This window comes from Acyrthosiphon pisum, chromosome A3 (genome assembly GCF_005508785.2).
Source record: "Acyrthosiphon pisum isolate AL4f chromosome A3, pea_aphid_22Mar2018_4r6ur, whole genome shotgun sequence".
In the NCBI taxonomy this organism is placed as follows: domain Eukaryota; kingdom Metazoa; phylum Arthropoda; class Insecta; order Hemiptera; family Aphididae; genus Acyrthosiphon; species Acyrthosiphon pisum.
Window position 1 is genome coordinate 38,640,609 of NC_042496.1, and position 12,381 is coordinate 38,652,989.

The 12,381-nt window shown below is 28.5% G+C and overlaps 1 protein-coding gene and 1 long non-coding RNA gene across 4 annotated transcripts; both read left to right on the plus strand.

The window, feature by feature from the left end:
- The first annotated feature begins 713 nt into the window (after nucleotides 1-713).
- On the plus strand, nucleotides 714-6,746 carry LOC100571677. Of its 3 annotated transcripts, XR_003839800.1 has the most exons (7): nucleotides 714-963; nucleotides 1,060-1,222; nucleotides 1,364-1,468; nucleotides 2,176-2,258; nucleotides 3,591-3,727; nucleotides 5,553-5,682; nucleotides 5,788-6,746. It is a non-coding gene; the product is annotated as an uncharacterized LOC100571677 (long non-coding RNA). The 3 variants fall into 3 exon arrangements; XR_119283.4 differs by having other exon boundaries at nucleotides 715-963; nucleotides 5,553-6,227; XR_001679515.2 differs by having other exon boundaries at nucleotides 721-831; nucleotides 5,553-6,227.
- A 1,895-nt stretch (nucleotides 6,747-8,641) lies between these two features.
- Nucleotides 8,642-11,169, plus strand: LOC107883778. The gene is made up of 4 exons (XM_016804456.2): nucleotides 8,642-9,082; nucleotides 9,187-9,324; nucleotides 10,175-10,300; nucleotides 10,837-11,169. Exons 1-4 carry the CDS (start codon nucleotides 9,042-9,044, stop codon nucleotides 10,871-10,873), a joined length of 342 nt encoding a protein of 113 aa, XP_016659945.1. The 5' UTR covers nucleotides 8,642-9,041; the 3' UTR covers nucleotides 10,874-11,169.
- Nucleotides 11,170-12,381: the final 1,212 nt, after the last annotated feature.

Below are 12,381 nucleotides of genomic sequence, written 5' to 3' on the forward strand. Positions count from 1 at the left end.
TAATGATTTTCAAAACAGTAAGAACTTTTTTCATATAAATTATATCAAAAAAATAAAAACGACGTTGCACAGCCAGAGTTCTTCTTTTTATGTGGTAAAAATATCGTTTCTTAGTTATGATTGTAGCTTTCTCGGTTCTTTACCGCGCACAATAGTTTTTGCTATGTACTACATTTGTAAGACTGAGACAACACACGCGGGTGTATAGCGTCCTCTTAATAAAGAATGGATAGGCCAGAGATTTTAAATAATTATTAAAAATTATTTAAAATCTCTGGGATAGGTCGTCTGTGATTATCACACAGGAACGAACTACGAACATGAAAATATTTTGTGGTTATAGAGGTCTTAACACGAATATGTCAAGGTGGATGTGTGCGTAATTGTCGTATATTATAATTTATGATAAGACCTCTGCCAGAACGGGAGACAATGATAAAAAAACAGTATTTCTCTCTTCCCCATTCCGGCACACTTGTTTCTATTTTATGAATATTATAGCTATACCCTATTTGTATAGCCCTTTTTACTGCCCCTCGACCGTCACCAGTCGGCGACCCGTTTTCGTCGTGCGGTGGCCTGACACACGATTTAAGATATTATTATCTTAAATCGTGGTCAGACATAATATTATGGCCAGATGCCGTCCCCACTACGGCGACGTGTCGGCCGCTGCCACGGGACAAAGCCACGCCCATGCGCACAACTCGGCCGCCTGGTCACGGTCTTATTTTTAATAGTGTATAGGCAATAGTTGCGGTCCAGCTCCCCGTCAACCGTCCGTCATATCGTTTCCGGTCGTGTTTATCTTAGTCCGCGCCATCGCTCAAGGTTTGTAGTTTCTTAAATCGTGGCCGTCAACGGGGTGTGGATTGGTCGGCGAACGCCGTTCGTATCGAAAGGTTGCTGATATTTTTTTTTGCTATGCCAGACAATTCGCTACTTGTACAGCGCACTTCACAGGTCACACTATCGTTGTATACCGCCATTATAACTTATAATAATATTATCTTTACCAATGTGTAATTTAGTCATACAATGTTTGTTTTATCCTTGCAGGTAGGCAGTTCGCTTCAGTGGACATACATACTTTATAGTGGACCCAAGTCCTGGAGTATGGAACCATAGTCTGTTTATTTTATAACATTCTGTGCGGTTTGCTTGAGTTTTAACGGCATCTGCGGCTCTGCATGGCTCAGTCTGTACCTCCATCCTTATAGTAGTGAGTAATAATATTAGTGTGTGCTAGAGTTTCTCAATGTGACCAAGTATATAGCGAGGTATATAGGTAGGCTGTGCTTCGGCTTTTATTGTCAATTTTTTTTCATATGTATTTAATACAATATACATTTTGTTTTTGCAGTTCATTATCAACACTTTGGTCAAGTCGATGTGGATCGTTATGAGTTGTCTGTATTCGAAAAACCGTACGTGAATAATATTTTAAACTATGAATTAGTTACCATCCGTAAGTAATATGTTAACAATTCAATAATATATAAGTGGTGTTTGTAGGACATGATAAGATGACGTCATAAAATGTATGTGTAAAATCCTATTTTACAATTTGATATTTTTATGGCTCTGATTACTTAATTAATAAATCCTCGTTATTAGGAATTTCAATGATAAATATATTATCCACCTTATATACATAGTTGTCTTTCAAAACTTCTATTTTTAAATGTAACAATTATTCAGATTTCAGAAGCTCTCAGAATATCCATTATTAGGAAATCTCATAAATTGTATATTAAAATAGGTGAATGGGGGACTACAATTTTCATGGCATTGCAATATGTTTACAACTTGGAGAACACAATACCCTAATTATTTATTGTCTAGTATTATTAGTGCGAACCGGAAAATTAATTGATCTAGCTAAATATGAGTTACTGTACATAAAATTGCCATGTTATGTATTTTTAACTTTTTGAGACGACAATATAATGTATTTGTGGGTTTATCGTTGATTTTATATATTATATTATATTAGTATATAATAAAATCAATGGTTTAGTTAAATATGATAGTTGTCAAAATATGCCAACCATTATCGTAAACTCGTGTTATGATAAATTTTATTTAATGAATCGGAATTTTGATTAATATGTAAAACAATTTACTTTTATTACTTGTAAATATTATATAAATTAATAATTCTAATACTTACAGGATATTTTTTGTGCAAAACATTCAAACTGTGAAACACCAATATCAGTTATTACAGATATCCTATCAGAAGATGACTCTATGAAGTAAATAATTTACAGTTATTAATATTTTATGCATATTAACCTTTTGATTGTTTAATTAAAATTTTTATAACATATTAAAGCAATAATTGTGCATATTTTAGTACATATTTGGTGAGTTTTTAGTGCATTTATGCATGCATATATTAAAGATTTTTAAGGCATGGAGTTATTACTAATCAACCATTGGACACCCATTATATGGTCTGCAATCTACATCTAGATTGTCTAACACTGTTAGGAACACATACCTTAATTCTTTAATGCGTATATAATATACAGCATAGACAGAAATATAAAATGTACCTAGGCATATATATATATATTGTCTATAATTTATTTTTACAGTTCTAAGTTCGAACAAAGTATAGTTTCTTAGTCTATGTAAGTTATAATTAAAAATTAACTACTAAAGCCCTGTTATATGTGTCTTTGGATCATCTATTTCTCACAGACAGAATTCTAAAATATGTTTAGGGACTAGGGTACTGAGTAATATAGGTAACTGAGTTATAGAGTTAATCCAGTTTGTTTCAGACACTATGGTCCTTTTAGTGCGTTCAAATCTGTCCTCTACTTAAAGCATCTCCTCTCATTGAAAATTTCAGGGAACACCAATGTCTGGTACTCAAAGGTGGACATTAATTTGTTAAAAAGTTAAAGTTGAGTTAAAACGTTAATTTTTTTTTAACTTTTTAGCTTAACTAGTTAATTTTTTTTGTTTTCAACTTATTAACTTATTCAGTAAACATTTTTACTGTTGTAACTTAACTTTTTATAGTTGATTATCATTGTTCTGCAGTTAAGTTAATTTTCTTTTCGAGTCATGCGTAGTCAACTAGACAATACTGATTCGTTGACTCTTATGATTTTGGTAATTTATTTTCGAATAATATATTATAATAATTTATTTTTTTACACAGCGTTAAATTTCTTGGTAAATGTTTGTGTATAACTAAATACTATGGCAGTTTATGCCTTAAAAATATTGTACCTTCAAAAAAATGTTTTTGTAACTGAGATAAGTTAATTTTATTTTCTATCTTAACTTTAAACTTAACTAGTTACATTTTTTTCTTTGTTAACTTTTAACTTAACTGAAGGCCATTTAATAGAATTAACTTAACTTGCCACAGTTAATTGTTTTCATTAACTTGCCCACCATTACTGGTATTATGAAGCATTTAAGTGTGCTTGAAATGTCCAATGTATTCACTATCATTTGAATGCATATTATTGCTTTAAAATTTAATTTTGTAACACAAATGTTATATGTCTGCTTACTCAACTTCTTATTACCAATTTATTTTAACTCATTGTTTTTATTTTTTATAGATTTGAAAAATTTCGGAAGAATTTGGTTTATTATGATTAACAACAGTAAAGAATTTGACATAAGCAATCTTTGGAAAAGCCAGCTCAGTGAAATTGTGTGGATATTCTTTAACGCTACTTTATATTAAGCTATAGAGGTAAAAACTAATAACATTCAATATTTTATAGATTACTCCTCTAAATTTATCGTTTTCTCCTAATTTATAGTTTTGCTGTACGATTTTATATTTAAAATTCATTATTATAATTATCTATCCATAAAGGTAACCATAATCGTAACTAGTCTATATTTTAAGGGGCTAAAATCAAGTATACCTATCTCACTGTTTAGTGAGATTAGGGCATCATACCTCCCCCCCAACACACACACAAACACATAAGTATCTAAATTCTAAGCAAAACACATTTATAATCATACAGTTTTGTAACAAAATGTCAACAGTTCAACTTTGTTATTTATTTGTATACTAACTAATACATTACACTTAGAAAAGTGTCTTATTCCTACAATAAAATATTTTACAAATTAAAACCAATATAATAATTATAACTAACAATATAATATTATACATTTAATATTGATTAATAAGAATAATATTTTATTGAACTGAAGCATTGGCAACTATGGCCATTAGCATTATGTAGGGGGGTTGCTTATGTTGTTTAGAAACACATGAGTATGTAGGGCGAGAATTTGCCACTAAAAATCCGGAAGCTAGTGAAATTATACCAATCAATGCAATCCTTACTAAGGAATTTTGGGACAAATTTTATGGTTGTGCCCCTTAACTTAAAATATAAATTCAACATTTTTTTTATATTCAATTTATATTTTAAGATTATAAATAAATTATACCATAAGTAATTTTATTATCTAATGTTGATTGTTATAACTAAATTGTATATGACCGTAATATTAGTAAAAAGTAAAAACTTATTGTATTACGCGTGTTTATATAAATATAATTAATACTAATAATTATTTAAAATAATAATTGAATACAGCAGTCAGGCCAATGTCAAGTCCCAATAAGTCAGGCCACTGAGAACTCCCCGGTATCCCGGTGGGCCAGGCCATCCCTGACCTAACCGTCTCTCCCATAATAAAAAATAAGAATATAATGTATAATCTAAAAATTATTTTCCTTGTTTTTGTGCTGTATTTATCTAACACTGATTATATTTTTATGTTATTTTAATTTCGCAACACCTCTCTCAATATTGAAAATGGACAAAACAGTAAACCGTTGCCATAACGCATATTATCTTATCCTCAACCAATTTTTAATTTCTTACAATACTTGAGATACTGCGTTCAAATATTTCTGACCTATTGGAATTATAATACCTACTTATACTTTGTATTTCACATAATATACAAAGTACATAATATATATAAAGTACTTCGTTATTTAGTATTAAATTATGTATTTTACTTTGCCGTTGCCCATTAAGCTAATATTATGTTGTCTCCAAATTACACACATACAATATAGACAAAACATGTTTACACAGTCTGTGTACAAATCGCTCAATTTTGGTTCTAGAGTAAAAATACCTACTGTAAAATTGAATTATGACAATATTTCTGAGGGCAAGTTGTTGCGTTTTTCCATTAAACCTTATATAATGTTTATTATATCGTTTAGAAATAGCAACAATTTCAAAATTTTTAAAATACCTACCTGGTCTACCTTTAATTTTACAAAATTTAAATTTTTTTAAAAAAACGTCTTGCCGTCCAAAATATTGTCATATTTTAATTTTGTGATAGGCTTTTTTATTCTAACACCAAAATTGAGCGAGTTCTTCCCTGACTTCATAAATGCATTTTGTCTATGTCATATGTGTGTAAGACGGAGACAATACATGCGAGTGTGGCGTCCTTTTAATCAGTCACCTATTATTATTGATAACGATATTAATTAATATATTAAAAAAGGTTTTTTTTTTTAATTTCAGGTTGAGTAAATTTGAATATCATAGAGATTTGTCACTACTCAAAGTTATGGAAGCTGCTAAAGTTATAAATAATGATGGAATCCATATATTCGTTGACATGAGTTATAATTACATGGTTATACAAATAAGGGTGCCCAAACTTAAATATTTGCTATAAGACCAGCTCCAATTCAAGTCTCATGGCTTGTTTATCTTAATACTAGTAGTGCTACATTGATGAATTACTTGATTACAGATAAAATAAGTTCTCCTCCTGAACTGTTCTACACAAATCAAACTATTTTTGTTGGTTATATGACAAACAGAAGTTTTCTAATTTATGTTGACACATTGTCCATTATTACTAAAGTAGCTAATTGGGAAGCTGTTGCAAATGATAAACACAGCTTCTTAATTAACTAATTTGGAAATAATGGATACTTTAGCCAAAGATGAAGAAAACTATTGGAATTGCAATACAATTAAGGTTGGACAAACACTCCTGGGAAAATATCAGAAAACAAATTTGGGACTTAAAATGCATGCTTAGTGATCTGTTTAATATAAATTGTTATACAACAGAAATTAGTTTATTCAAAAATATGCGGAAAATGAATTGGGCATGTAGGAATGTGTATTTATTAAAAATCTGCTGTATAAAGTGTTAGTGTTGTTTATTATAATTATTTTTTATTTTAAAACATCAACTGCTTTTATTTATTTAATTTGTGAGTTATACCATTGAGTAAATATTGTATGGGGCAACAATGTCCGATATTTTATGGTAGGCTAAATATTAGTTCATTGACTTGACGCTGACAATAGAGTGCACTACCGCAATCACTAACAATATTATTTTATTTTTTATTTTGTGAAATTAAATAATATTATATTATTATTTGTATTTTATTGTTTGACATAATAATAATATAATAATTTATTTTACTGCTATATTGTACATTTACTAAATTAAAATAAATTATTATAATGATTAATTTGACACTTGCGAATGAGTACAATAATCATTCATAGGTAGAATTACTATACTGTTTTCGCCTACGCGACATTTTTCTAAGCGCTATTTATTAGCCGTCTCCTCGGGAGAATAGGACATTTTTATAGTACATTGTTGTTTATCTATAAAATAATATATACTCAATGGTTATACATTTAATGTGTATAGTTTAATTATTTTCAGACTTAAATAAAATTAAAAATATATTAAACACAATGTTTGAATATTGGTAGTAAATAACTAATAAGTAATTCCACTTTGTGTTTTCTAAAAAAATCCATAAATTACAAAATTACCTAGTCAAAAATATTTTCTTATCATGTTGCTACTTATAATACCTTATTTCATGTACCTAATACTATATATCAAGAATGGGCAATTGGCGTACCATTTTTCACTGGCCCGTGCTATAATTTAATTTAGTTTATAAAAATATAAAATGTTAAGATTTTTTTGTATTTTATTTTATTATATTTATAAAATTATTAAAATGTGAGTAAGTGGATGTCGCTCTGCTGTACAGTAGGTTACAAGTGGCCAGTGGGTCACTGTATAATGGATAGTATTAAATTTGAATTCAATGATATAATATTATCACTGTATAAGAAAAACGTTTCTGAGTGGAGACGGTTTGTCCGTCTAGGTATGAGACATAATATAGGTATACTTATCTAAAGTATTAAAAAAAATTGACCTATAATAGGTAGGTATCAATAATAAATTCCAAATCAATCATATCACAATATCCTTTAGGTAACGCGTTATATATCAACAAAAAACCATGGTACTATCAGATATAATATAATAGTATAGGTACTTTAGAAGTTTCAAGTACCCACAAATAATATTATACAATCAAAACAAATTAACTAAAATAGTTATTCCAGGTTTTTTAATATGTACTTTTGTCCAAATTTGAACTTAAAATGACTATAAAAATAAACTGTGCTTATGTATTTTTTAGAATTTTTGGTAACAGAATTAAATATTTACGTGGAATCTTGTTTAAAATTTTCAATCCTTAGATATAAAAGTTGAACATTTTATACATTTTTAACTACAAAATAATTAAGTAGAAGTTTCAAGTACCCACGAATAATATTATAGGTTATTATAACCGTATCACACTTGAGGACGAACGACTGATATTATTATGTAAATCGTTTATTCGTCGTTGGGCGAGTAACTTAGATCATATACTAGTATATACTAGTATATGATCTAAGGCGAGTAACAAGTCGTATCTCAAAAATGTAATATGTTCAGGGGAGATTGTTATTATAATTATTAATATTATTATCAAATCATGTGTTATTTTTTCCCGCATTTTTTTTATGTATAAATCGCAAAATCGATTTTTCTTGAGATACGACTTGTTACTCGTCCAACGACGTATTGCAGTTTTCGTAAAAGTCAAAATATGAGAAACGTATAAATATAATATAATATCATAAACTGATCAAAAATTACAGATGGATTTTCGATATTATTAGTGATATTGCTCTTTATCGACGTCCACTACAATATTACTAATTATTATTATTATAGTAACAAGTCTGTATAGTTTCGCAGATAATATAAGCTCGCGCGGCCTAGATAATATTCTTACCTTCAAAGTTTAAACTGTTGATAAAATTATTAAAATTAATAATAAATTCGTTTTCTACTATGAGTCTATGACTTCAGACACAAAAATAGAGAAAAATAACATGTAAACATCCCGGTGCATTATTTTTCACACCGGTTTAGTCTAGCGAATTTCTAGATGGTTTTAAACATAGACATAATGTAAGACAACTTGTTTTTTATGTCAATTTTTCAAACAGAAAAGCACAAATATTTAAAAATTGTATTTTTTTTATAATAACTTCTATACCATGGTCAAAAGTTGAATATTGATGTGTGTCGTGTCACACTCGTGTCGTGTCGTGTCGATAAAATCGTATTGTGGTTGGACATTACTTTTTTGGTATCTTGTAAGTAGTTGTAATAGACAAGTTTCGACCAAGTATACAAAGAATTTACCAAGCTCAATTTTTAAACCAAATTGGTTACCAATTGTACCTGACAATAGTTACCGCGACCTTACACGAAACGACGCACGACGTCCCTGCCGTCCGGCTTTAGGTTGCTCACGGTCATCATGGCTACATTTTGGTAGACCTTTAAAGGTCGACTATGGTATACCATCACAAAACCTTTATACAACTTTTAATACCGTGTTTTAGTAAGCCAATCAGAAAATAGTACACGGCACAGCGAGACGTGATTTGTGAAAGTCATGGACTAGTTGTGGTTCTGATTTTTTTTTTGCCATTTGCCAGCAAGCCAGTTGCCCGGTCGAACCTTCGTCACGACTATAGTCGAATTTAACTACTAAACGGTAAACGCTTTGAAAAAGACATTAACTAACGAAACAGAATAGGTAAACGACTAAATATTTAAGCTATTGCTTAAAGTAAGACCTACTGAGAAAAATATACAAAGGATAAATAATGCCACAAAAAAAGGACACTAAAAATATTAAAAAAAAACTGTAAGTATTATATGTGTACCGACTCGCTACGCTTTTACGAATTTACTAAATTTACAATTTACTAATTTGAATGGTTTATTTTTTTTTCGGTCATGGATTTCAAGTGAAACAATTAATACCTTGAGACATTATTTTCCATCTCTATTAATAAAGTATAACCAGTGTCTAAGTCAATTGCCAAAAGACAATAAGTTGACCGATGAAAATCTTATGTCTGTGTTCAGGATAATGTGGACAATTAAGTAGGTTATAATTTTTAGATTATGATCCATGCAGATCTTTGAAAATTGAGGAGTTTAAATATTTTATGTGTGATTGGTTTTAAAGTACTTGGCATTATAAGATTGTATGGACATAAAATATTTCATATGCTCAGTGAGATGATTATTGTTTTGTCAATAATTGCTAAAAACTAAAATAGTTGAATCCACTATATTGTACTACATAATATCATGGAATCTACGGAAAAAAAGCCCTTAACAACTTTCATCGGAAAAAAAGCCCCGTACCATTAAATACATTATTATTTTTTATTATGATTTACATAATTAAATATCATCATAATAACTAATTATATTACAGTTAAAAATCATAAAACTTACACCATAAATCAAAATATATATAGTAAATAGTTCAATAACATTCCTTAACATGTATTACTTAATATAAAATATACTACTAAGGGCCAGTTGCACCGTCTACGGTTAAACTTTGATTAAGCTTAATCAGCTGATAACAGATATTTAACCGGGCAAATTTGGCCGATTAAACTCCAGTTAACTTTAATCAGAGACGGTGCAAGTGGCCCTTAGTATAGCTACAATCTACATTTTACATTGTCAATAATTGTCATTTGTACATAATTTTAAAAATGTTAAAAGGTAAAAAATTAAAAATAATTGTAAATTCCATAAAAGGTAATAAAATAATGTTATGTATTTAGTTGGTATACGGGGATTTTTTTACAGTATTTTGATATTGGAGCTTTTTTCCCGACTATGATATCATGAATATATTTTACACACCTATCAAAATTACCGAAATTGTGAATAATTGTGTATAAATTATTAATTAAAAATGAATTACAAACAGTATGTTGCTCAAGAGTTATTTAGGCAGTGATGCGGTCAGTCACAGTGAACTAAGACATGATATAGAAAGTTGTATTGATATGAAATCAGTTCTAAAAGAGGTGTATAAAACTCTCTGGAAGCTCAAGTAATTATTATAAATTATTATCAAACATAAGTTAGATATTTGTGTAAGGGAAAGAATATAGTCGTTAGAAACAAATAACTACTTGGTTTTAAAACGGATGTGGGCTAGGTATATATTTATAATTAAGATTCAATATGCATATTCTAGTGTGTAATTATTTGTTGAAATGATATTGACACTCAATACATAGTAATAAATAATAATATATTAACAAACAGAATTTATATTTGTTAGTTTTTTTAATTAGAGCATTATTGTGTAACTAACATAAAATAAAATAAAAAAAAAATATATCACTTTTAAGAGCACATTGATTAAGAACACTAAAACTATCAATCTTGGTACTGAACGTGATAAAATTTAATTTTCAATAATTAAATCTTAGAAAAAAAGTTATTTATCAATTTATAAATGATAACTATCTAAAAATAATTAAACAAATATGAACTATTTCAAAAACATTAAATTTATTTAAGAAATATATACCCTAATGTTAAGCTAAACCTTATCTAACATTTGTGTTTCTATTTTTTAAGCTCTCTATTAATTTATGAGTTCCACTTCGATACATGAATTCAACACAAGGATATTTAAATAACAGAGTGACAGTTCAAAACAAAATCGTAAAATGGAAACATTTTTTATTTACTATAACTTTAACAAAATATGGATGTATACAAATTTAAAAGAGTTACTTATCAATTATAATTTATTAAAGTAAATTACTAAATATGTTACATTGTCTAAAAATTATACTAAAGAACACATTTATTGTTAGTTGAATTATCCACCCAGGTCACAAAGTCTTCCAAGGTCTAAAACTCTAAACATATTGTTCATTCATTTTTTTTTTTTTTTATATTTAATCTTCAATTTTTAATTTAATAAAGTATAACAATTTATAATTTATATTAAGTTATAAAATAAACGTGTATTTTTTTAAAAAAATTATAATGTTTTAATAACTTCTAAGTTGAGGGGTGAGCGCAGCAGTGACCTAACCCTACAAATAAATAAAAATAAAAAAAAAACCCTACAAATGGTTATGGGAGTAATACAGCTTTTAATAAAATTATAAAATACATAAAATATGTTGATGCAACAACTTATATAATGCCATCTAGTGGTAAAATAAATTTACAAACAATAGGCCGGTGTTGCACTGTAATATTTTTATCTCTAAACAAGTTTATATTAATATATCAGTTTATGAATTTTGGAGGGTTAGGCCACTGTTGCGCTCAACCCCTCAATTATTTATTTTATTATTTATTTATTACAATTGTAATAAGCCAAACTCGGAAATAACAAAATATAAATACAGTACCATATTATTTTAAATATAAGATGTGATATCATAATATACAAGCAAACAATACTGCTAAAATGCTGTAGATATCTGAAGAAAAATAATGTTAAAAGGTTTCCCATAGAACTATTGGTAACTAATAAAAGTAGTCAACAATAGCATTATGCATAAGACAGAACAGGTGAAGAGAAAATTATTATTTATTAAGATGATTAGTGATGTAATGATGAAAGAGTATTTGTAACAGGACTATTTAGATATTAATAAATGTATGTAATATATATATTTCTTTATATAAAATTAATAAATACCTATAATATAGAAATAGTTATCTATATAAGTTCATAATAATTTATTATTGTGTTTTATTAAGATAATATTATAATATTTACTTTGAACATCTACTAGGAACACATTTTAAATGCTGAGGACAACTAATGTAAGCTTACAAATAACAAATATAGGTTGTTTCTCAAAACCCAAGTCCATACCTAACCTAACCTTACACCGGCATGATTGTTTTGTCATTAATTGCCAAAACTATAAATATTTTTTTTTATTATTAAGCTTAAGCTCGGTAACTGGCCGTTAGCTGTTTTTTTTTGTTTGTAAGGGGGGAGGAATTGTTGAAATGGTTAGTTGTAACACGTATAACCATGTGTGTTTTGTGTGGCACGGATTTGTGGCTATAAATCCTGGGGTGTCACCCATCAAAGAGCTAGTAACACCGGCTGATACGTACACTCGGAGCATTTCCTCAGCGAGTGTACAG

Coding starts and splice junctions, on each gene's coding strand:
- LOC107883778 (XM_016804456.2), top strand. CDS start 9,042: ATGCCACAAAAAAAGGACACTAAAAATATTAAAAAAAAACT. Junction 9,083..9,186: donor AAAAATATTAAAAAAAAACT/GTAAGTATTATA, acceptor ATGGATTTCAAG/TGAAACAATTAATACCTTGA. Junction 9,325..10,174: donor AGGATAATGTGGACAATTAA/GTAGGTTATAAT, acceptor AATTACAAACAG/TATGTTGCTCAAGAGTTATT.